Raw genomic sequence first — 25970 nt, 5'->3', positions numbered from 1 at the left:
GAAAACGGTGATTGCAGTCTTTACAAAAATGTAGAATATATCCCTCACCAGTCATAGACGTTTTACCTCATGTGAGGTCCCTCTCGTTAACGGCCATCATGCAGCAGAACCAATACAAACAGTGAGATTATTCACACATACGTTTGGAACAAATAAGTCCAGTTTTTATTATTGTGGTTTCTGTTAATGTAGCAGTGGCGCTCCAACCTGAACATTGATAAATAAAACACTGACAAAAATGGTAATTTTTTTTTTTTTTTTCCTTTTCTGTAAGGATAATTTGTTATCCTTAAGACACTGTGAAGAAAGAATAACCAAATGTATCATCATTCCACACAATTAGATTTTCCTTGACCAATGTCCTTATGCAATAGAATGTTTGTTTGTTTGTTTGTTTGTTTGTTTTCTCTTTTAAAAAAAATCCAACTCATCCTGGGAAGAACGGGTTGGGCGGCTGCGGCGTTCTCTCCCTGTCCAAGGCCCCTCAGGAATAACTTGATGTTTTGCTACCAACATCGTCCTCCTGCGATCCCATACTCTGGAAAACAAAAGTGTCACAGGTAAAAAAAAATAATAAAAATGCTGCCTGACCGGCAATAACTTAAAAACCGCTTCCTGCCCGCGTAGCCACAAACAATGGATGATAGTTTAGTTTTTTTCAAGGGAGCAGGTTTAGGACTGACTTATCGGGATATCTTTGCTGGGGAAACCAAAAACTTTATTAGTCCATGTTCCAGATTTAAAAAAGCAACACGCCGACTTATTGGGACTTTGTCTTATTCACCGTATCCCCCATAGTTAGATAAGTCCATACATACCCTTCTCATCAACTTTATGAACCCATGCTAAAGTTGACTAAAAAGAGGAAAAAAAAAAAAAGAATAAAAAAAAAAAGAAATCATCTTTTGGAAATCTTAATGCCTTAATTAAATTTTTTTTGGAAAAATCCAACCTTTGAGGACACCAATTTTGTAATAATGCATCGGAAATAAATAAATGTTCTTCCTTAAAATACAAGGGGCACAAGTATAAACACCCCTATGTTAAATTCACATAGAGGCAGGCAGATTTATGCATCCTGATAAAGTTCCCTTGGCCTTTGGAATTAAAATAGCCCCACATCATCACATACCCTTCACCATACCAAGAGATTGGCATGGTTTTATTTCAGTTAGCCTAATAGCTAGTTTGATTTGCATTGAGAGATGATCTAATGGAAAGTACCCCATGCCTAGGTATGGTGAAGGGTATGTGATGATGTGGGGCTATTTTAATTCATATAAAGTATACGGGAATAAGACAAAGTCCCAATAAGTCGGCGTGTTCATTTAAGGGTGTTCTATATTTTACTCAGAGAATTTATCCTCTCAATAAACCTGCTTATTGGTACAAAACCTTGAAATATATAACCATCGACTTCTTCAAGTTTTTGATTATGTATTATGTATACAAAAAAAGAGCATGTTTTTTTTTTACTGATTCCAACACTAGCTACCGTTGTACTACACTGTTCATTCCTTTGATCATGTAGAATAATATAAAATAATTCTACCACATATAAAGCATATTTGCACCATAAGTAAAATTGTTAATTTAGCAATGAGCCACAAGCTAAAAACCCACGATATTCGCAAGGAAAGATATGTTGAGATTCTAAAAAGCAAAAGACATAATTTAATTATATGTGTAAAACAATTTTTTTTTTTTAAAAGAATTAAAAAAAAATCTTTATATATTATTTGATTGTCTCACCTTCTGCACAAATTGTGGGTTTACTGTGATTTCTTGATCCATAGACTTTAGTTTCTCATCCAGCTCTATACATTTCAACATCTGAAAAGGAGAAAACAATAACAAAAGCTTCCCTTTAAAAGTAGTTACATAACATAGCATCATGACAGGACGTCATGCAAAGCAAAAGACGAGGCTGCAAACGAGAGTTGGACGTCCTCACCTCTTGGTCAATTTTGTGGAGCATTGCCGGGTTGTTGTATTTTTCGGGGTTGTCGTGGAAGCAGACCATGCCGTCCTTTTGGTTAATGCTAGCGTAGATCTCACCGTCTTCAATCTGCAACGGAAGCACGACGAGGAGCGTTGAAACATTGCTTTTGATTTAAGGTTAAAAAGGTGCAGTAGGTAAGCCTTATAAAACTAACTTTCTGTCGTATTTGCTGAAACTGACCCTATGTTCCAGTAGAACTACATGAAGCAGGTCATTAGAAAAAAATCCGGCTCCTACAGCCTGTAGTGCGATTTGCAAAAATCCACGCTCCCTGTTCAGATGCACCAATCAGGGTTGGGGGGTGGGGGGAGTGTCTAACAGCATGTCAATCACTGCTCATGCACACGCATTCATTCTCCCTTTATGGGGAGGGGCTTAGGAGACCATTTTGGGCTTTAGCAGAAAGGGGGGAGGGACTGCGTAAGTCCGGGATCTTTGCAATCCTACCTACGGCACCTTTAAGTGTACAGATGGCACGTTAGATTTTCATGCTTTGATCTTTCCGGACCAACTCACCATGTGTAAGACGTATTTCTCTGCTTCCAGGGGGCCGGAAAGCTGCACTCGACTCGCCATGTCTTGCAAAGACAGTGTCAGAAAGGTCTGCAGGAGACGCATGGAGTGAAATTAAAAACAGATTAGACAAAAGGATCTGCTGAGCCCTATGAGCGTAACATCGTGTACGGTTACTTTTCTTTGGTTGAGCGTTTGTGGGATCTTTGCATTCGGTTGATTAAAGATAACACAGCTCGATTTAAAAGCAAAATATTGCACCAGCCAACTGTAGCAAAGCATAAAAAAAAAAAATAAATAAAAAAAAAACAGAAAACAAAATACACAAATCAAAGCTAGGTTGTGTTTAATGTATGTAACCGGGTGTAAAATGTAATTTCCCCCTTGGGGATTAATATAAATATCTCTTCTTCTTAAAGTGCTCATATTATGCTTTTTGGCTTTTTCCCTTTCCTTTATTGTAGTAGCCAAGGAGGACATGGAGGATTAAATAAACATGATGGACTCTTCAGAAGAGGTCATTATCTTCACTTGAGTTTCTGCGCGGGAAAGTCACCGGACGCCACAATCTTCTGAACATAGCCATACTGAGAAATCCAGAGAGAGTTGTGTGGAGCTGATAGTCTTAATTAGATTTGTAGCAACTCATTTGGCAATGGCTTGAATGTAAAACGTTCATTAATATTAAAAAAGTTACACACTAAAGTTTTAAACGTTCTGTATACATTCCATATCCCTCTGACTAAACTTAATTTAATCCTTAACCCAAATCCAAACAGCGGTTATACAGTACAGTTCAATCCTTCACCACCTCATCCCCACATGAAGAAGTAAGGAGTGGATCAATTTCACTCATATTTCCTCGCGAAAACATCCGGCTCGCATTAAGAATACGAGGACACACAAGCGCGTCCACCTTTGTTAGCCTCTGGATGTTCTTCTTGTAGAGGGAGGAGAGGCACTGTTTGACCAGGCCTGTGTTGCTGTCTCGTGCGGGCGGTCTCGCTGTGTTTGTTGACCACGCCGCGCAACTCGGCCGGGTTGTTGGTGGTGTAGACCTGAGCCATCTCGTGGTATGCATTGCTCAGGGGCTATGGGCAGCGGGAAGAGAAAAACAAAGAAGAAAGAACACAGAGAAAAAGAAATTACTTAATGGCACACAACCAATGATCAACTGCAGAACTAGATCTTCCCTGGGTTTTACAGTGTGTTCACACTGCAATCAACACTATTATTATTATTATTATTATTATTATTATTATTATTATTATTATTAAGTCCCTATAGTCGCCTCATTTCCTTTGGAGCTGAACAGGATTTGGTACACGTGGAGACACTCCGTCTGGAAGCTAAGAAAAAAGCCGGCCACAGTGAAATCTCTTGTGGGCATTGGCTGTTAACAGCTCATTTATTACATATACACATGGTATAAATATGAAATAAAAAAATATTTTTGTATTTGTATCTTATTCTATTTTAGCCTGTTTTTATTTTCTCTCTCTTTTTAAAACGGCTCTTTTATGTTTCATGTAAATTGCCTTGTTGCTATAATGTGCTGTAGAAATAAAGTTGCCTTGCCTTACAACCTCCAGCCTGTCAGTCAGTCAACAGGGCATAGAGAGCATAGTGGTGCCTGCCTGTCGCAGAGGAAGTCTAACGTTAACCGTGCCGTGACCGCCTTCGCCTCGCCGTTATAGACGCTGTCTGCGTGGAGTTTTGAAAAGTGTAACCACGCTTTCACCGTTGACTTAAACAAAGTCAACGTTGTTTCGCCCCGTCAACGCACCACAGCTCTGAGTGTGTGTGTGTGTGTGTGTGTGTGTGTGTGTGTGTGTGTGTGTGTGTGTGTGTGTGTTGGATCGCCGCTCTCGTCAACATGCCGAGAGGACAGATAAGCTTGCGCTTATGCGCTCTGGGGGTACCGAAATTTGGCACCGTTTGATTTGAAGTCAATCGGTCCTCGGTAGTACTGACGTAATTCGGTTGGTACCTAAAAAAGTACCGATTTCGGTACCAAACCCTAGGGATAATGTCAGTAAATTTGAGCAGGGGATTTCTAAATAACATGAGGTCCACTGGTAATACTAGTCCCGAGCCAACAGTGCTTTACTGCATTAGTTTCAGCTGTGTGTACCTTTCTTCACTAGCTTCATCTGGTTATTCTAACAGGGTTATAATGAGCTGGCTTGCATCAGCTGAAAATCCGGTTACTGACATGTCTGCAGATGTAAAGGTAACCGCTGTAAGCGAAAACAGCAAGGCCATAATACTACTCATTCCATCCGTGCTACTTGCCCTTACCTTGATGAACCTCCCTACTATCTGTGAGGTGTATTTGGGCAGCGGCTGCACTTTGCCGTGGAGAATGAGTGACACCAGGATGTATTTCTTGTAGGCTTCCAACATGATGTGGCTCACTGCCATGGCTGGAGTGGTTATTGCCTGGACAAGAGAAAACGAGACACACACACATGATCATCTACGTATATGCCGGAGCAAAATTAACTTGTATGCATTCAGGGCAAACCGTACATAAGGAGGGGTTACAGCAAGAAGCCATTTGTGAGCCTGACATGCTGCCCTGGAGGAAATGTGTACAATGCATTGAATTAAAGTGCTCATATTATGCTAATTTTAGGTTCATAATTGTATTTAGAGGTAGGGCTGGGCAATATATCGATATTATATCGATATCGTGATATGAGACTAGATATCTTTAGATTTTGGATATCGTAATATCGTGATATGACATAAGTGCTGTCTTTTCCTGGTTTTAAAGGCTGCATTACAGTAAAGTGATGTACTCTTCTGAACTTACCACTGTTGTAGCTGTTCTATAATTTGCCTTTTCCCCACTTAGACATTACATCCACATTACTGATGATTATTTATCTAAAATCTAAGTATGAAGATATTTTGTTAGAGCACCAACTGTCAACCCTAGAATATCGCCGCAATATCGATATTGAGGTATTTGGTCAAGAATATCGTGATATCCAATTTTCTCGATATCGCCCAGCCCTATTTAGAGGTTATATCAGAATAGGTTTACATGGTTTAATTTTCCAAAAACACCATATTTTTGTTGTACTGCACATTGCTGCAGCTCCTCTTTTCACCCTGTGTGTTGAGCTCTCTGTTTTAGCTACAGAGTGAGACATCTCACTTCTGTTCCATCTTTGTTGGGAGTCGCACATGCTCAGTAGCTAGGTAAGGACTACTAGCCAGTCAGAAGCAGAGTATGAGGGCGTACCACGCTAGCAGCTAGGCGAGCATTATAACGTGTGTTACAAAGTGACCACATTTGTCTCTGAAGTAAAGGCTGGACTACAATAGAGCTGTTTGGAGCAGTTTGGGAACAGAGTTTTCTGTTGGAGATGGTAAGTTCCTTTGGGGGGGACTTTGGGCTTTTTCATATTGTAAACCTAAACATGCACAAAAAAAAGATAAAATGACACAATAAAGGAAAGGGAAAAAGCCAAAAAGCATAATATGAGCACTTTAAGTCATTATAAAAATGTTAAAACTGCACCATGCCTGGATTCAGGCGTAGTGCCTGAGAATTGTAAGCCCTGCGCAAGTACGAGAAAAACTCTGAAGAATTAATGGTCACATTAGAAACCAATTGCCAAAGAATGTGTGCTATGCCATTGCACGCATGCATGTCAGTACATGTAACTGAGTGTGTATCTGGGTATTTTGGGAGTGTGAGAGTACCTGTTCATAAAAATACAGTGCTCTTTCGAAGTTTTTGAGGCCCGTGTAGATCATGCCACCGTAGTAGTAGTAACATAAAAAGTGCTTTGCGTCGTAAGCTCCGTTCTCCTTACAGATGTCCATCATGTCCAATTCCAAGAAGGGCAGGGCGGGCTTGAAGCACTTTGCTAACAAGCACAGCTGCAAGGAGACAGGTACGTAGTGAGGACAGCTTAGAGGGGTTACACTGGATGCTCACACCAGAAGGCAACTGTGCGTTTCAATTATTCAACACAACCATTTAAATGCTTTGCATTTAGGTGAGGGAGATGTACAACAATTAAGATAACTGGGGGAGAACTTGGATGTTGATTCACAAATGACAAATATCCCTCAAGGACAATAAAACTAAATCTGAAATCTAATACAGCTAAATAGATCCCATTAGGCAGCTAAATTAAAAGTTAGATCATGAGGCCATTTAGGATTCCAGCCGTGGTGCTGATCAGGCTCCGAAATTTAGCGCCATCTACCAGCTAAACGCTGGTGGAATATGCAAACGGCTGGTAGATTTGCTTCACTCGCCAGCCCCAAAAAAACAATGGGAATCTATTAAGTGGCTAACTAGGGCTGCACAATATATCGTGTTTTTAATCGTCATCGCAATATCAACTGGCGCAACACGCAGTGCATATCACGATAGACACTACGAGATTTTGTTGTGCTAGTTGAAAGAAAATATCAGTAGAAAACTGCACTTTAAAGTGTATATGTCACTTTTTTAGTACTGCCTGTCATTGTCAATTCAATGTTCAATTTGTTCAATAAAAGAATGTTAGAAATGATTAGTTGTTTTAAATTCAACACGCAACATACAATTTGTTGTATTGTAAAAGAATACTGAAAGCAACAGAAAGGCAGAACTGAGCACACTTTAATGTCTGTTAATGTATTGCAAGTAATATTCGCGATATTCAACAACGTTACCGCGTAGCGCATTTTTTCCTCATATCGTGCAGCCCTAATTTGAACATTCACTAGCCATTCGGCAGGTGAAAAAAATAAAATTAAAATAAAAGTTCATTTTGGACCGTGGAGCTGATGCAGCAGGGCCAGAGACTCACCTGACACAGGTCTGCATGAACTGAGGTAAGTTGGTTTGTGTTCATCTGCATTTTGTCTATTGCCTGTTTTAGGATGACGACGCCCCTCAATGGCTGCCGGAGGAGGGAGGGAAAAAGACATTCGGTTAGTGATTCAGCGGTGGCTGTCCTGAGACATCCCGACCCTGGAAATGACCTGGGGCCTGCGCCACACTTTAAAAAAATGCAGTGAAATTCTTTGATCGAGACGAAAAAAGGAAAGCACGCTGCTCCTGGATGCGGAGGCTCGGCGGCGCTCAAGCAAACAGAATGACTCATGTGGGACTTTGTCGGGCGGCGGGGAGAAATAAAATTCAAATGTGTTAATTATTTAGGGTTATCGCCGTAGGGGGAAATTGCTTTTGCATCAAGGTGCATACAACATAAAAAATTAGTTTTCAGCCGCTCACAAGCAGTTTCCTTTAACACACATAATGGGCTAGAGGTGTAACGATACATGGATTTGGATCAATACATCGATTCAATCTTCAGCTATCCAATATTATCCATACAAAGTGAAAATATCAATAATATGTATCGTCATCTTTAAGATGTGCCTTTATTTTGAAATTGAGAAGCGCCTTTGTTATATTAGAAAATTTTTGATTCCTCTTTTTTTACAAGATAAATGCTGGAATTGTGTTACATATCCCAGACTGATTTTTCCATTTATTTTGTATATTTTTATTTAACGTGATCATACAAGGTGCAACATGTAGATGCTGCTATTGAACTGAGGCGGATCAGAAATTGCGGTTTACAGGAAAATACTGATGTTTTTTATTGCAATTTTGTTTTATTATAGCTCTTGTGGTCCAATGAAAAATATATATATGCAATTCATAGCCATGTTATCATCCTTGCATAAGAATGTAGTTAACAGTTTTGATAGCGTTTCATGTTATAATGCGCCGTGGCATTTTTTATCTGTTACACAGTGAATATTGAAAATTAGCTATACTTCTATACTATCTGGCAGAAAAAAATTAAATAAATCGCAATTTGATTTTTTCTCCCATATCGTTCAGCCCTACAATGTGATAACATGAGTCCATGGTCCTGCAGTGTTTGGAGCTGGTAGATAGTCTACAATAAAACCGGGCTCTGTCCACAAATACAACCTGTTCACACGGTGTCAGTCCTATGTTCCCGCATTTCTATGAATTTTTTTTTTCTTCTTCTTAAAATTAGGCCCTATGTTAGGGTTATATTCCATCTGTAGTCCATTGCTAATGGATTGGTGGATTGGTGGTTGGGTGTAATTGGCTACCAAATTGGGAGAAAGGGGGATCAAATCTGATACAAATTTATGAAAAAGGAAATGTGGGAACATAGGGCCTAATTTTGGAAAAAGATCTTAGAAATCTTGGAAATGTGGGAACATAGGGCTGTGGGACCTAGGCCTGTAGCGATGCGTCGATGTCAAAATTTCGTCGACGTCAAATTTTTGTGTCGACGCTTTGCCACAGCTCGCCACCATAGACAGTATATAACGTGGGAGACCAAAACATTGCAGAATGGAGAACGAAACAGCAACCTCCTCACATAATTCCCAACAGTGCCCTGCAAAAAGCCCCAATAAAATAAAAAGTCCTAAAAAACAGCTCGCCCTAAATCATCGAAGGTATGGGAATACTTCAAATTTAGTCCCAAACGTAAAAGGTGTCGTTATGTGCGCCTCTTTGCCAAATGGAGTTGGCATACCACACCAGCACAACAGCAATGTGGGAGCATCTGAAACGGAGGCACCCCATTGTCACTCGTGAAGGAGACAATAACGTAATAACGTTGGCTAAATTAATTTCATGTTTGCGTAGTGTGTTCTGTTGCTTGAGCTCTGCGCACTTCGGTGGTGCTAGCTAACTATCTTAGTTCTCCGTGCAGTTTGTTCGTGCTAGGCTGGCGCTAGGTTAGTAGCTATCGTTAACTAGCTACTGGCGCCTAGACAGCTGTGTTTAGCTAACGTTAGTTATCATCTAATGTTGGCTTGAATCGTAGCTAGCGTACGGCTGCAGAACAAAGCTATCTATAGTAGCTAACGTTAGCTACTAACCTAGCACGAACAAATTGCACAAAGAGCTAAGATGCGTTGGTTAGCCTTGCACCACCAAAGTGCACAGCTGCTAGATCTAGCCAACGGTAGCAAACAGATTGCGGTAGCTTTGTACAGGACAGAGATTTATGTTGGGACTGTTTTTGCACTACAACTTATACATTTTAAAATTTTTAGAGTTATGAGAGAGTTATGTTTGTACTGTAAAAGATTAAACAGGCTAGCCTTTCATTTTGTATAACAGTAAAATAATTGTATTTATTTAATTTTGTGTAAAGCAGAAGATTTTTTGCTGTGCAGAACTGTTTAATAAAGTATATTAAGATTTTTTTTTGGTACTTCTTTGATACATTATGGTTTTTATTAATCCAGCAACAGAAAAATAAACGTTAGATTAATCGTTCAATTAGTCGAATAATCGATAAAATAATCGCCCGATTAATCGTTTATTAAATAATCGTTTACCCCCAGCCCTAGTGGGACCATAGGGCTGTGGGAACCTAGGGCAGTGGGAACCTACACTATGTTCAGCTGTGCAGGTGGTCTTTGATGGAAGCTCGAGGTGTATGGCTCACAAACCAAAGACAGAGGCTGAACAAGGGGCAAAAGACTAAAGAAAAGAAAATAGACGCCGCTCTAAAATAAATAAACCCCGTTCTAATTCTGCATTAGAACTATTCAGGCTTCATTAGCAACCACATCACTGCGGACTACTGCTGCAAGTCTTGAATGAAAACAAACAGTTTTGCGCAACCATGACAGCATTATACATTCATGATGTATAAAGAAGTAGCCACTCAAGAAAGTGCTTTTTCCTGCGAGGATGTGAAGCCTTGCGCACAGATTCTCGCTCTCTTTTTTTATACTGCCAACTCTTAGGAAACATAGCTGCATAAAAATATGCTGTTTTTCCTCCATGTCATATTTCATCCAGCATTAGGTTTTGCATTTTAAACATTAAACTAGAAATTTAAGAACATCTGATTCACTCAATTATCAAACGCAACCAATCGATGCTGATTCATTTGGACAGTAAAAAAAAAAAAAAAAAAAGGTTAGAGTTAAATCTTCTGCTCTGCAATAACAACTAGTTGGGCAGTGTGCTCCCACCGAAGTCGGAATCAACAGTCTTACCTGTTTCCGCTCTACGAGGGCGTTTGTCAACTGGTGGCAGAGGCCAGCAACTGGGAGAGGAAACACAAGTGAAAGAAGGTTATGAAAACTTGTACAACATATATAAAAAAAAAAAAAAAAAAACACCAGCAGAATAGAAACATGCATCCTAAACATGGAGGAGCGAGAGCTCTGGTTAGTCTGGACTTACAAGTGTCTGTTGCATATCTAATGTGCTCCCCGTTGCAAGTACTGATGAAGAGCTGGACTTGGGAGAAGAGCGTCTCAAAGTCAGGGATGTTTGGCATGGAGAACTTCACAAATCTGAGGGCAAAGAGAAGGAGGTGAGCAAAGACATTTTTTAAAAGGAACCAAAGAGACCTTAATACAGACTAGGGGTTCACTGATCCGATGTTAAGATCGGATATCGGCCCCCGATATTGACAAAACTAGCTGGATCGGGGATCGTTCGTCATTCGTCAGCAGCACGTGTGTCGCATGCTGAAAGAGTAGGCACTATTTTGTTTCTACTGCTACATTTTCTTTATTTAAATTTATTTTAAAATGTCCCATGGCATGAAAATGTCACTTAATGAGGTTTTTTAACATTAATATGCGTTCCCCCAGCCTGCCTATGGTCCCCCAGTGGCTAGAAATGGTGATAGGTGTAAACCGAGCCCTGGGTATCCTGCTCTGCCTTTGAGAAAATTAAAGCTCAGATGGACCGATCTGGAATCTTCTCCTTATGAGCTCATAAGCAGCAAGGTTAGGAAAGTGAAAAGAGCAGCGCTTGTTCCTCCCTCATTACTACCACTGAGGTGGCCCTTGAGTAAGGCCCTTAACCCCCAACCGCTCCAGTGGAGCTGCTCAGTGGCCAGCAGATCAGACTGTGGTTGTGCTGGGCAGCTTCCAGGTATGAATGTGGAACTGCAAATGAGAAATTGTTGTCAATCGACTTAGCTGGATAAATAAAAAAGGTTTAAAAAAAAAATAAAAAATAAAAATAGTGTTTACGTTGTAGTCAAGGGGTAAGTATCTCTCCACAACACTTAGCTCCTATGGCACCATTTTGATGCTAACAAGCCATCACCCGCCTTTAGCATTCCATTGACTGCCATTCATTTTGGCATCAAAATCTTAACAGAGAATAACTTTACATCTGAAGCGTTTAAAGACTCTATAAAAAGGCTCCATTACCTTGTACCTCACTTTATGGCTCCGTAGCAGACGTTTTTGTAAAAAATAGGCTAACGATTGAGTCATAACCACGCGACTTTCTGTCGCATAGTAGAGGAATTACCGTATAGTACAGGAGAAGATCGCAGGCAGTTTCAACTTACATTAACTGTTTAAGTTTAATTACTAATGTTAACTAGAATTTTAGTTAGCAATAATTAGCCTGTGTCTATGTTATCTCCTTACATATACCTACGCTCTCCGTCTCTGTAAGATTGGGAATGATTGAGATTTCTCTTGGCACAGCTAAAGGAAGACTTCCTACTTTCAGACAGGTTGCTCACGTCATATTTACGTCTTCGAGCACAGCCCTCACCGGAAAAGTGCTTCTAATATCCTTCACTGGTCTCCGTCCAGACCAAGGGGATTTGTTGGTCCATTTCCTTTACGGTCTATGGTTATAGTAAGCAGGTTAAAACTAAGAAAAAACACTTAACAGCCATTTTAATATTCAATGCAGCATCGGCATTTCTTGATTCCAGGGTTTCTGCAGGTTTCACCAAGTCAAAGTTAAGACTTTTTTAAGACTTTTTTAAGACCCCGTGGACACCCTGTGATTCACTGAATGATGAGAACTAATCCCTTTCTTTGTTATAGTTCAGGCCCACATTAGTTGTATGCAACAGGTGGCTTTGCGCTGCTTTGGGTCTACATCAGATATTGCTACGCTACATGCGCAACAGGCAGCCTATAATAATAAAAAGAAACATAATACTGTAATACTGAGAAGAAGGAAATGCCACCCGGGATTCAAGATGCAAATACTGGATCATTTGGGTGACTTGTTTTAACCAACTCACATTTTTAACCTAGAAACTGGCAACAAAGTCGGGTTTATCGGTCTCTCCTTGTTAACCATCTTCCTCCAAGGCTCGTCATAAAAAAAATAAAAATACACTATGACCTTTAACAGACACAACAATAACACAATCTCTCGACCCAGTTGAGAAAAGAAAAAAACAAATGGAGGCGGGAGTGTAGAGGAACGAGACAGGACTGAACTGAACTCTAAGGCAAACAGCAGCAGACTTCACTAGACACAGGGTGGGAAGAAAAACCCATTCAGGTAGGTATCATGGGTTGGTATTTTTTTGCAATGAGTTTTAAAATCGATTCTTTTCCCTAGAATCCATATCTTTTATTTATTTATTTTTTTACTAATGATTCACCTAAATATATCCGTTTCCAGTGGGTCATGATGACCACTAAAAGAAAAACACGTTTGCTTCTGCCTCCTTGTTGGCTCGTAGAAGGATAGTATTGGAGTGGAAATCTCCTCAATCACCAAACGCGTCAGTCTGGCTAAACGACCTGATCTTATTCCTGAAATTAGAAACAATTTAAGTATTTCTCTAGAGGATCACCTGACACATTCCATAAAATACGGGATCCGTTGTTGTTGTACTTTGAGAGGTTCAACACTCCCCCCCCCCAGATAATATATGGCCCTAACAGCTTTGCCCAGTATGCACAGTTGAGTTGTCTGATACCTGATATGAACTTTACACAAAGTGGGGAATTGCTCCCTCTCTCAACCTTTTTTTTTTACTTTTGTTTTGTTGGTAATGGCAGTATGTGGGTGGTGTGGGATTGATTCTCAAATAAGAAAACAGAAATCAAGACACTGTACCTAAATGAATGGATCTGTGTTGTCTTGTCTTTCTTGAATAACATTTTTTTTTTTAAACTTGGAAAATTTGGTTTTGAATCAGATCATCAGTTCCAAATTTAACGCGAGTTTTGGTTTCCGTAGCGGCCAGGTGCTTGTTGTGTTGCAGCCATTGGAGCACAGTAAGCGGAGCTCTAAAGTGGGGCTGAAAAAGCCCGGAAAAACACCATTGAATCAAAATAAAAATGTTCCTCTTGTCTGTGAAATAAGCATGTGACCCGTTTCATCTCCACCCCTCAAAGAATCGAGAACTGATAAGAACCGAATTAAAAAGGTCCAATGTGATTAAAAAGGTCCAATGTGTGGGAATGTCTCCCATCTAGCGTTGAGATCATATATCGCAATCAACTCTCTCGCACCACGCAGTTCAAAGTACGTATTACAGCTACGGTAGCCAGTGTTGGGAAAGTTCACTTTCTACATGAACTAGTTCAAAGTTCAGTTCCCAAATTTTAAAATGAACTAGTTCAGTTCATAGTTCATACTTCAAATTTTTTGAACTAAGTTCACAGTTCCAAAAATGAACTAGTTCATAGTTCTTTTTTTCCCATATGTTGCTTCAGTTCAATGTGCCGTTTCAGGTTTGCTGTGGATGCGACTGAAGAACTGATTTTCTTTTTGAAAGGCGGCGCAGAATGTAAGATTTTTCCCATCCTCACCGACCTTTGTCATAAAACTGGTTTAAATGATCATACGAAGCCTCCATGCTGCTTCGCCTACACGCTGCTTTTTGTTTTGATGACGCATGTGGCGGTGCGACACTGGTGGCTGGTGTTGCCAGATTGGGTGTTTATTCCACTACATATTGTGGCCTGTTTTAGCCGCGTTTTGGCCTGGAAGGCTCTATAGAAATCTGGCACCCTATTGAACGAAGTTCAAGAGAGCGTGCCGTTCACAGACACCAGAATGAACGAGTTCACAGTAACGTTCATCAGGCAGTAATACAGTACGTTCAGTTCACGTTCACCCAAAATATGAACGAGTTCATGAGCTATCGTTTAATGAACGTGTTCAGGCACAACACTGACAGTAGCCTTCACGCTTCAAAAAGCCGGTCTCTTGCTCTTTTCAATATCCTTTTTCTGGGTCGAAGAAGAAGACTCCTGTTCCTGAAATTATGATTTTGAATACGTGTGGTCCTCCATGTTTCCTTCTTCAAACTTGCCGGGGCCCGGGAAGCTACGATACCCATTAGCATCATTAGCAGCACCTGCGAGTTTATCATGTGACAGCGAATACGCGGAAGGCGGGGCAGTATGTCCTGTATGTTCCTTACCGGCTAATGTATTTCAAGATGGCGCATGAATATGGAAGCGTCTACCCCAGTTCATGCAAATGCAAATGTAAAATTTCAAGCCAATAGGAATACTTCGAATTGATGGTGGTGGTAAATATTCATGAAAAAAGGACAAGTTTGTGAACGGGCAACACCGATTTAGAGAATGAACACGTTACACACGGGACCTTTTAAAAAGGAAGAATCCAAATTGAAATCAGATTTGTTCAAATCCAAACGATGCCCGACCCTACTAGACACCAAGGAAGAGCTCTCGACCGTTGCTGACTGCACTGAGGTTGGCAAACCTGGAAAAAGACCTAGGACGGAGCGGGCTACTTACAGCACAGCCAGCACGCCGAGGGAGTGCTCCTGGATGTCCAGGGCCCCCAGCACCGTGTCCAGGTGGGACAGATTTTTGGCCAGCAGCTCTCCACTCTTGTTGATCAACTCACACAGCTGAGTCATCTGGCCTGGGGGGGAAGGGGGGGGCAGGAGAACAGAGAGGAATTAAACCATTTTGAACCTTCTTGAGTGTCCTTTAGATCTTTGGAAGAACACAATTCTCATATCAAAGAGAGTTTACATTTGCAATGCTAGATGCAGATCTTCTTTTCTTTTTTATTGGCAAGTCCGCTGATTTGTAATTAAATTAGGCCAGACATCTTCAACAGGAGGTCAGAGTAAGTGCAGTGTGTGTGTGTGTGGGGGGGGGGGCACCGAATTAGGTTAAAAAAATACTTTTTTGAAAGTTTTTTTTTCAAAAATGTAAATATGTCTGAAAATAAACATTAATAGCAAAGATAAATTGGCCTATTTGTGAATTTTTTTATTTACACACTGAAAAGATCAGATTACTATAGGTAAGGTAGCCATACAGTTAAGCTTGAGGATTTACTGTGCCTTCTACATGTAAAGGAAGTTTAACATTAAAACGTTATGTTTATGTATAAATAATATACATTCATTTCCATCCATCTGGGCCCATGATTAATATGCAACTCAAGTATACAATATATTTAGTAGGGGGTCCCTACTCTGTCTCTTTTTCAGCTAAAGGGTCCTTGGCATATAAACCGTTGAAGACCTCTGAATTAGGCTGTTAAACTGGAATTTAATCTCATTAAATGTCAACTTTCAAATGTCTAATTACAGGTTGTGACACACAAGAGGGACACATGCACACAGATGTAACTGCACTTAAAACTAGAAAAAAATAAGTATTATAATATATATTTCCCCTATCATTGTAAATGTTGACGTTAAATTAATAAAATCCACAAAGGATAAGGGGGGCAAGTTTTTCCGCAAGTATGCCTAGGCATTTTCTTAATTTTTTTTTTTAAGTGGTCGGATTGATGATAGAATTGCATTTTTGTTTTGTTTATGGCTGTCAAGATGCTATTCTTCACAAATGTAGAAAACAACGGTGACTTACAACATTATTTACAATCATCGCGCTGTGGCGGAGTATTTCAATATAAATCGCCCGGTCAAGTGTCCTGTCAAGGCCTTGCAACAGAGGTAATGCAAGCGGGATTGACAGATGACTTTAAACCAATCATATTCGCTAATTCCGTTCGCCAACCAATCATGTGTGCCCAGGGCGGGACTACCGGTAGGTAGTCATCAGAAATTATTTTCTAGATCAAAAACAAAAAGTATGATTTTGACATTTAGCATGAGGAACCACCCAGTTCGCGGTTATCATAGGCGTCCCTGTGTACTAACGAATCTTCTGGTGATACTTTACACAACTCTCGCAGCCAGAGAAAGTCATTTTTTACGGTGTGTTTACATGATAAAGCAAAAAGAGGGCTCTAACCAGTTTGGCTGCCTAGCTATCGGCACGGCATTGGATAGCATATGCTAGCTAACTAGCTAATACTTCCGACTCTAATGACTTTAGCAACCCTACCTTGAGCGGAGAGCTGCCGCACATTGTTCACAAACTGCTCCAATGCTGAAGCCATTATTTCCTGGGTCCAAAGTGGAGGTAATGTGCACTGTTTTTCATTCAAACGTCAAAAACAACTCCGTACGGACTAAGACAGGGGGCCACACAGCCGCCACAGAGGTGAAGCTATCGCGAGATCACAAAACAGAACAGACTGCAACGAGATTTACGAACCGACCATTGGATTCTTAAAGGGCCAGACACACGATTATATTTCATAATTTTCACAATTTCTATAATTGTATATATTTTTTAGGAATTTATTGTGTGTCACTTATTGTGCTTATCTAGCGAATTAAGGGAACTCCGTTTATTTAAGACTGCAGCGCCAGTTCTCCCTTTTAATAATAATAATAAAAAAAACACAGGAACTGACGTAAAATGTACCGGGTTTTCAGCAAAGATGTTATAAGCTGTAAGAGCACCTGTCTAACTGACTTTAAAGCATCCACTGAATATAGACTGGACATCAAAGTCTATTTTACTTCTAAAAAGATACTAGTACTATTGTAAATTATCTTGTCTGGGACTGGGACTGTTGTACTTCTTTTTTTGCAGATGAAATACATAAAGTACAGAATTGTTACTCTGAGAATAGCTTTTAATTTAAATTAGAGCTATAATAAGCATTAACGGCACACTTATTCATTTGTGGCTTAAGACTTGCTATTTATTCACTTACTCTTTCCATATGGAAGCCTATTAGGTTCATCACCTTCATAAACTTGATTTTAATTTGGTAATCTTTGGTAAAACTTACTGCATACTTAATACTGATATTTTATTTTGTTTTATTGCTGTACTACCATTATGTCTTTTGTAGTGTTCTGAAGTCTACGGTGATTTTTGACTGGTGGAACATGTCTAAAATGTGTTTACAATTATTGAAGATAAGCAAAGGAAATAAATAAAAAATAAAAAATACCACAACTCAAATATAGAAAAGTAAGCATTTACTTTGGCAAAATTTCAAATGTCATGCATTTTATGTACAGCTGATGGATCCCCGAAAGCGTCACTGTAGACTGCAGAGCAAACAATTGTTGCATCTCGAGTCAATCCAGCAGTCCAATCAATCACTTTTCTTTTTAGAAAGGCAGAAATATTGCTTTATCTGCTCAGAATTAGATATTAGCCTACTGTCACATTTAGGCAGAGGTAGCATACCTATAATAATAATAATAATTATTATTATTATTATTATTATTATAATAGTGGGGGTGGTAAAATGTTTTCTTTCTTACAAATTTGCAAAATTGTATAACTGTAAATTGCCTATACATGGCTGTCACACAAAATAACGGAGGAGTGAGCCATCGCACTCATCTAAAATATCTTTGCTGCAAGCAGGACTTTTTGTACAGTTTGTTCTCACTGCCGAGCTTTTCTCTCCATGGTGCCTCAATATCAGTAACTCGTTTCTGCTCAGGTAGCACCAGCAGCCACATGTTTCAGATGCTGTGGCTTTGAGAAAAGGCTATGGATAGCCGCCCGAGCAGTTAATACACACAGACAAACGATGCTAACAGCTCACATTACACTGTGGCCAAAGGCATGTCACATTTGACCTGCCCGTTGCTGTGCGGCTAGCCTGCCAGCTAAAGTTAGCTAGCTATAGCTACCGAGCGTTAGCTAGCTCAAATGCAGTTGCCTAGGAGAGAGACATGGCCATAATGATAAAGTTACACTGGCAGTGAAACAAAAACTTAACGAAAAGGCAAATAACACAAAAATGCTAAGTAACGAAAACGACGAGGTTTAACTGCCACAGCGTTTAGAAAACTTATCGGCTGTTTCCATCGTCGTTTGGACAGGGTTAACGGTAGTGACAGCTGTCGGGAACGTTACTGCAGTAGCTAGCAGCCGGGTCAACAGTCAACAATGCTATTACTGTCCAGTTCTACACGCCTACTCGGAAGAGGGAAAACTTTGCTCCGTGATCCGTTTAAGAGGATTTGCGTAGATATGTCGTCCTCCTCTCCTTCGGGTAAGAGACTGCGGGTTCTGGTTGACATGGACGGGGTCTTGGCCGACTTCGAGGGGGGTTTCTTAAAGAAGTACCGGGCCCGATACCCGGAAGATCCCCACATCATCCTGGACGACAGGAGAGGGTTTTGGGTGTCAACGCAGTACGGGCAGCTGAGGAGTGACCTGTGTGTAAGTGACTGAGTGACATGCATACATGTGCTATGTTAATAATCAGGGTTCAAAATTAGCACCGTTTACCAGCCAAATGCTGGTGAAATATGCAAGTGGCTGGTAGATTTGCATCACTCACCAGCCAAAAAACCAAATGGTAATCTATTGAGTGGCTGGAAATATTTGAACATTTACTAGCCATTTGGCTGGTAGACAAAAAAGTTAATTTTGAAGCCTGTTGTTAATGTTCTAGGAATTCACATTTGCAGTCCGACACAGAGCCTTGAGGCCTTGAGCTGGTTCCCCCGGGGTCCCCAGTTAAAAAAAGTGACATTTTAAACATAATTTCATTGTATTTATTTACAGACTGTATCAGTGGTGTGTCAGAATGACAGGTGTCCAAGTTCTCACTCTCACTTGTAGAGTTTGCGGTTGAATCTTGGTATTACCCAACATGCAGTGCATCTCCTCCAATGTCCCATGTAGGCTAATCAATTGGACAGTGCTGACCAGTTGAACTACAATTTGATATTTTTGTTTATGAATTTCATTCAATATCTGAGCGGACAGATAGCCTCTAAAAGTAGCCAGTATCTTAAAGGTGCCCTGCCACATGTATTTCATGACTTTTGTGGTAATGTCTGAAGTTCTACCATGGACTCTGTAACATTTTTTTGTGGAAAAAATGCCTTGGCTACCTTGTTTCAAGCCATTCTAGCGTGGTATAGAAAGCCTACAGGAAGACTCAGCTCGATTTCTGCCAGTTCTCATTAATATTCAACAAGCTAAGCTGTTTGAATCTGATTGGCTAAGAGCCTGGCTGTCAGAATCCTTTACCCAGCCCAACTGGGCGAGCTAATGAATAGTAATGAGCTCAGGCAACACCACGTCAGACTGACCAGCTTTTGTAATTGGCTTGATTTCTCCGCTTATTTCTTCACAGTGGCTAGAGCTGACAGAGGAGGTAGCAGTTCATTTTCACATTCACAACATAACACATACGGACTTAACATATTACAAAAAATGCCAGTAAAAACGGTTTTGTATGGCAATGCATAAGGAGTCTTGAACACATTCGTATACATCCCATACAATAAATAAACTACTGCCATACTGAACCATTACACTTTTACATAGTTATCTGTATTGGTTTGAGTCCAGTGAGCCAAATGCATATCTGTTTTGTGACTTCAGTGTGCGAATGTCACATTCATATTCATAGTTTCTTCTGTTGAAAATATGTATTTTCTCAAAGACTTTGGAGGTAGCGATGAGGTAGATTACTAAACCAATACATCCACAACAGACTATTTCAGGCTTTCATTTTAAGAAAGTATATTTTACGCTAGAGCTGGGCAAAATATCGATATTATATCGATATCGTGATATGAGACTAGATATCATCTTAGATTTTGGATATCGTAATATGACATAAGTGTTTGTCTTTTCCTGTTTTTTTTTTTTTTTTAAGATTATTTTTGGGCATTTTAGGCCTTTATTGACAGGACAGCTGAAGACATGAAGGGGAAAGAGAGAGAGGAGGGGAATGACATGCAGCAAAGGGCTGCAGGTCGGAGTCAAACCCGGGCCCGCTGCGTCGAGGAGTAAACCTCTATATATGGGCACCCGCTCTACCAACTGAGCTATCTGGACGCCCATCTTTTCCTGGTTTTAAAGGCTGCATTACAGTAAAGTGATGTCATTTTCTGAACTTACCAGACTGTTGTAACTGTTCTATTATTTGCCTTTTCCCACTTAGTCATTATATCCACATTACTGATGGTTATTGATCAAAAAATCTCATTGTGTAAACATTTTGTGAAAGCACCAATAGTCAACACTACAATATCATTGCGGTATCGATATCGAGGTATTTGGTCAAAAATATTGTGAGATTTGATTTTCTCCATATCGCCCCAGCCCTAGTTTACACTAGTACGTCTGTCCTAATTTGTGTTATATCACGCAAATAAAACATGTCTCAAAAGCGAAACTAGGCCAAGGGTACGAGGTCCATGTTGAACATGAGCACAAAATAAGAACTTAGACCACAAATGTGTTTTTCTCAGTTCCTGCCTTGTCGTAATTGAAACATTCAAGAACGCTGTACAGTACCGTCTCATTTAAATATCAGCTTTCCTTAATAAAAAGTCGACCTTCGAAGATTCCGCCTTCAGACACGTGAACACTTTATCAATGTACACTGACATAAAGCTGTGTGTGTGTGTGTGTGTGTGTGTGTGTTTTTTTTTTTTATTACTCCAGAACAAAGCCATCAGTATCTGGGAGTCCAAAGACTTCTTTATAGAACTGGAGCCGCTGCCAGGAGGAGTGGAGGCGGTCAAGGAGATGGCCAAGATGGATAAGTAGGTCTTGAAGATGCAGTTCACTCATCTAATCTATAAGCTGATTGTGATGCTGCTGATCTAATAGTAAAATGTTGATATGGACAGGTTTTATTCCGAGCGCCATAATGCTGAAATATGCGCGCACTACGCGGAAAACCAACCAGAATGTCTGAGATGATCACGAGGAGTTGATTTTGTGCTTTAAACTGCACAAAACTCAAAAGTAAAGGGTGTGGAGAAAAAAAAAAGAGCGATATTGGTAAGAGCACTAGACCGAAACACTGTTTGAGTCAAGACGGTTCCCACCAGAAATAAATATTGCAAACGTTTGTTAGGCTCGATGATCAATACGTTGGTGTAGTTATAGCTATTGGCCACTCGATGGCGCTCTAAGATCACAAATGGAACACAGCAGCAGCACTCCGGTCCAACAGTCATGTGATAGCCAACCGTACGAACGTGCATCCATGAATAAAGTATTAAAGGAGAACTCCGGGCAATTTTTACGTTAATCTTGATCGCTATACCTATGTGAGTACTGTCGATAGCAAAAAAAAAACAAAAAACGAGCCGAATTGGTGGTAGCAACACGGAGCTGCTGCAGCTAATGCCCAGAGCTCCCACTTTGCTAAAACGGCAGTTATGGGGGCATAAGATAAAGGCTGTGTCTCAAACCGCCTACTTGCACACTTCAAACACTTAGTTTTAAGTATCTATAGTGGAGATAACGCAAAAAGTCAGTGCACTGAAAGTACCCCTAAAAACCGTCAAAAAGTTCAGTGTGGAACGATAGACGCTACGCGCACTAAATGGGAGCCATCTGGACTACGCAGCGGAAAGGGGAGGGACCAGGGACGTCGACCGGCAGCTGATTGGACGAACGCGTCACATGGGTCTGCCTTCTCCCGGGATTTCACAACAGAGCATAATGGCGGCTCGTTCAGAATACGATCTCGTATTTTACGAAAATAGTTCACAGAAACGTGTTTCTGAAAGAATTTTAAGCGAGCAATAGGCCGTGCAGTTGCTGAATCTGTCTTCATTTCAGATCAACAAAAGGTCAGTTTAAAAGATTTTCGTCCGATTTTCAGAGGCGGCGAGGGGCGACCGCTCGTCATTTCCGGTAAGTGTTTTAACATAAGTGTTCCGTTTGGGACGACGCTAACCATCCAAAGTGGGCACTACGGCAGTAAGCGGCAGTATACTGACAGAAGTGTGCGGTTTGAGACACAGCCAAAGAGTGCCTTTGTGCGTCTTAACAGACACAAAAGCTCCGTGTTGCTACCACCGATTCTGTTTCTTTTTTTTTTTTGCTATCGACAGTACTCACATACTTTATACCGATCAAGATTTACGTAAAAATTGCCCGGAGTTCTCCTTTTTAACTATTGTTTCTGAATGATATATTTGTTTTATCGATGCACATGATGAGGCACTTCTTTACTTGGGATGCACCGATTTGGAATTCATGGACTGGTAATTATCACCGATGCTTGGGTTGCAGTGTGAGATTCTGATTATCAAGTCACTGATGGAGAGGTGTAGTGCCGCGTTGTGTTGCTGTTTCCGCTTTTGGCGCTCTCTACGTGCTTTGGTGAAAGCGTCCGTATTCCGTGACTTCTTTGATTCATGAGAGTGTAGTCTTAGTCAACACGGAAGGGGCTGCGATTGCCATTTCCCATAGCATTCTCCACCTCTTTGTTTTCCTACCAGGGAAGGTCCACTGCCTGTCTCCAAATTAGCTATTGCTCCCAGTTATAAATAACCAGTGTGTCTGTCAGGTATAAGCAGCCGGAATATGAAAATGTTTGTTTTGTTTTTTTAATTTTTCCACCCTGGTCCTGTTGTTTCCCTTTTTCTTTCTGCAGCACAGATGTCTTTATCTGCACCAGCCCCATACAACATTACAACCACTGCCCGTATGAGAAGGTAAGCCCTCTGCCAATTAACAATATAATAACCACTCTGTTCCCTTTGGAGACCACTTCTGGGTTTCCTTTTTCTAATTACAGTAGATCTCATTTTGTGTGTGTGTGTGTGTGTGTGTGTGTGTGTGTGTGTGTGTGTGTGTGTGTGTGTGTGTGTGTGTGTGTGTGTGGTGTGTGTGGGGTGTCCAGTATGCCTGGGTAGAGAAGCATTTTGGCCATGACTTTCTGGAGCGGGTAATCCTGACCAGGGACAAGACAGTAATCACCGGAGACCTCCTGATAGACGACAAGCCGGACATTCTAGGTAAGGTGTGTGTGTGTGTGCGCGCGCGTGTGTGTGTGTGTGTGTGTGTGTGTGTGCGTGCGCGCGCAATGAGTGATCATTTGTTAAGCTCCCCCCCTCTGGCATGTCATCTCTACCAACGGAAATCGGAATCGGCCTAGAAAGTTGTAATCGGTGCATCTGTAATTATTATTTTTATTATTATTATTATTATTATTATTATTATTATAAAAAATTCTATGTTTTCTATTTCTTATACTTTATGTATATTTGTTTCTCCTATGTCTACTTAATGTGCATTTGTGTTATTTAAAAAAAAAAGCTGCTGTGTGATTTAAAAAAAAAAAGTCTGTCTTATCTTATCTATCTTAGTGCGTATAAGACAGCTGCCACAGTAGTGGATCTGCGGGGCTGGTCTACACAGTGACATGTATTATAGTGCTTTTCATTTAAGTAATGTTTGTACCTGTCGTGTCTCCCTGACCAGGCGTGGAGCCCAAGCCGACGTGGGAGCACATCCTGTTCACCGCCTGCCACAACAAGCACCTCCCCCTCAGTCCCCCGCAGAGACGACTCCTGTCCTGGTCGGACGATTGGAGGGCCATCCTGGACAGCAAAAGGCAGTGAGGGAACTCCTTCACCCACGACCCCCGGCGGCCCTGGCTTCCTGGTTAGTGGACGAGTTGGTGGTGGTGTGGGGGGGGGGCGTCATCACCACGCTGGTGGGTGTCGTGGCTCGGAGGGACCGCTGTCTTGCAGAGGCACCAGCAGAATTCATTTCTGAAAGGAAGGAGGGTCAAATTTTAAAAGGGTGGGAACGATCAGCCACATTCACACAATATTATACAGGTTTGACTTAAAAAAGAAAAAAAATTGTATTCACTCTGCTGGGTATGGACATTCACGTGTTCAACCACATGGGGGCACTCTGAGACCGAGTGCGATGGGAACCACCTTTCCACCTATTTCACTGAAGAAACTGTGACAGCAGGACGTTGAATTTCAAATGGATACACGGGGAGTCTAACATTGAACTTGTTGTGAGCTGCTCTGTGTCTGCATGCAATGTTTTTGGGAGACGTATCGTTAGGATTTTTTTTTTTTTCTTCTCTTCCTCATTCAAATCAGAATTTTATTTGGGAGACACTGGGGCTGTTTACCTATGGTCTTGATGATGATGATGAATCATTTTATTTCGGTTAACATTGATGAAACAATTATTTACCACAATTTGCCACTGTATCTAACCGAAAAAAAGGAATAGGCTGAAAGCCAAGGCGTATTTTTGCCTATCCTATCCCATAATCCCTGTAGAATCACCCAGAAATTCAACACAACTAAATGAAACCAAATACTTAAACCTGCATTGTGTAATTGTTTGAGTTGATTCTTAGCAAAAAAAAAAACTTTGTTCTTTCACAAATGTGTAATTACTTCCACCAGCTAATCAAAGTATTCTAGTAAGCGTAGAATCTGACATTCAGAATCATTCAGAATACAGACGGGCGAGTTGCTCGAATGATCGGCAGCCATGTAGTGCCTCCATCTTTAAAATACAGTAGCCAAAGAGGGACATACCAACGCATTTCGCCCTCTTACACTCAGTGGCACTGTGACGAATGCCAGGGGGAGATTACTTGCCAGGGAAGCGAAAAAGAGAATTAAAACGACAACGCAACAGGCAAAGCAACAAGACCAAAGTTAATATTGGAGTGGCTAGAACAGCTGCGTGTAAACGATGGAGCTACTAAGAGATCATTTTGGGTTTGACCACCGTAGGAGGAAGGGCTAGAAAGTAATATTCAGTTTGGTTGTCATATACAATTTCACCGCTAGATGGGAGAAATTCTTACACAATGGAGCTTTAAGTACAATCCTAGAATAAAAAAAAATAAAATTTACAATCAGTTTACATTTTATTCAACTTACTTCTTAACCGTTAATTTATTTCGATTTTAAAGATTGTTTTCAAACTCAATAGAGACGGACACATTTTCAACTCATCTTTAAGTCCATTCCATAACGGAACCCCCAAAACTAAAACGCATCTATATTTTACATTAGTCCTCACTTTACCAGTTTCAAAGATAGAAAACCGTCTTAAATTATAATTACCTTCTCTTAATTTAAAAATTGTTTAAAAAAAAGAAGAATACAGACAGACAGGCCATTGTTCACCACTCGAAAAATTATTTCCAAGGTTTTTAAATGGTGTTCTTAACAAAAGGCATCTCACTAGTTGACAGTAATGTGTTGATGAGTTAGTGGACAACACACCACTACACACTGACATTTACAAGAATAAAGTCTCCATGAGTCGCAGGCACTGGCGAGAAGGTGCAATACGTAAGCATGCTGTAAGAAAGGGGCCTGGACCTACAGGCACCGTAACTGTGATGTCAGGTCATCCTTTAACCCTTGTGTTGTCCTCTCGGGTGAAAACTGAAAACTCTTCTTTTTTTTTTTTTTTTTATGTTTCTTTAAAACATATTTGCTGAAACTGACCCTATGTTCCAGTAGAACTACATGAAGCAGGTCATTTAAAAAAAATCCGCCTCCTCTGGCTCCACCTACAGCCTGTAGTGAGATTTGCAAAAATCCACTGCTCCCTTTTC

General features: G+C 40.6%; 2 protein-coding genes across 2 annotated transcripts; one reads left to right on the top strand and one right to left on the bottom strand.

The window, feature by feature from the left end:
- Positions 1-138: 138 nt before the first annotated feature.
- Positions 139-16806, bottom strand: cops3 (COP9 signalosome subunit 3). The gene is given in 13 exon segments (XM_039787945.1): positions 139-538; positions 1753-1833; positions 1955-2068; positions 2519-2605; positions 3432-3509; positions 3511-3606; positions 4817-4957; positions 6233-6412; positions 7336-7428; positions 10541-10590; positions 10731-10843; positions 15044-15173; positions 16619-16806. Coding segments are annotated over 13 exon segments (1272 nt in total). The 5' UTR covers positions 16674-16806; the 3' UTR covers positions 139-484.
- Positions 16807-17932: 1126 nt separating this feature from the next.
- Positions 17933-24719, top strand: LOC120550941 (5'(3')-deoxyribonucleotidase, mitochondrial-like). Its single transcript, XM_039787941.1, has 5 exons — positions 17933-18814; positions 21062-21162; positions 23013-23073; positions 23262-23376; positions 23843-24719. The coding sequence occupies exons 1-5, from the start codon at positions 18539-18541 to the stop codon at positions 23980-23982; spliced, it is 693 nt and encodes a 230-aa protein (XP_039643875.1). The 5' UTR covers positions 17933-18538; the 3' UTR covers positions 23983-24719.
- The last annotated feature ends 1251 nt before the right edge of the window (positions 24720-25970 follow it).

This window comes from Perca fluviatilis, chromosome 21 (assembly GCF_010015445.1).
Source record: "Perca fluviatilis chromosome 21, GENO_Pfluv_1.0, whole genome shotgun sequence".
Classification (NCBI taxonomy): Eukaryota; Metazoa; Chordata; class Actinopteri; order Perciformes; family Percidae; genus Perca; species Perca fluviatilis.
The sequence above is the reverse complement of the archived record's forward strand: the minus strand, read 5'-3'. Positions and strand labels throughout refer to the sequence as shown.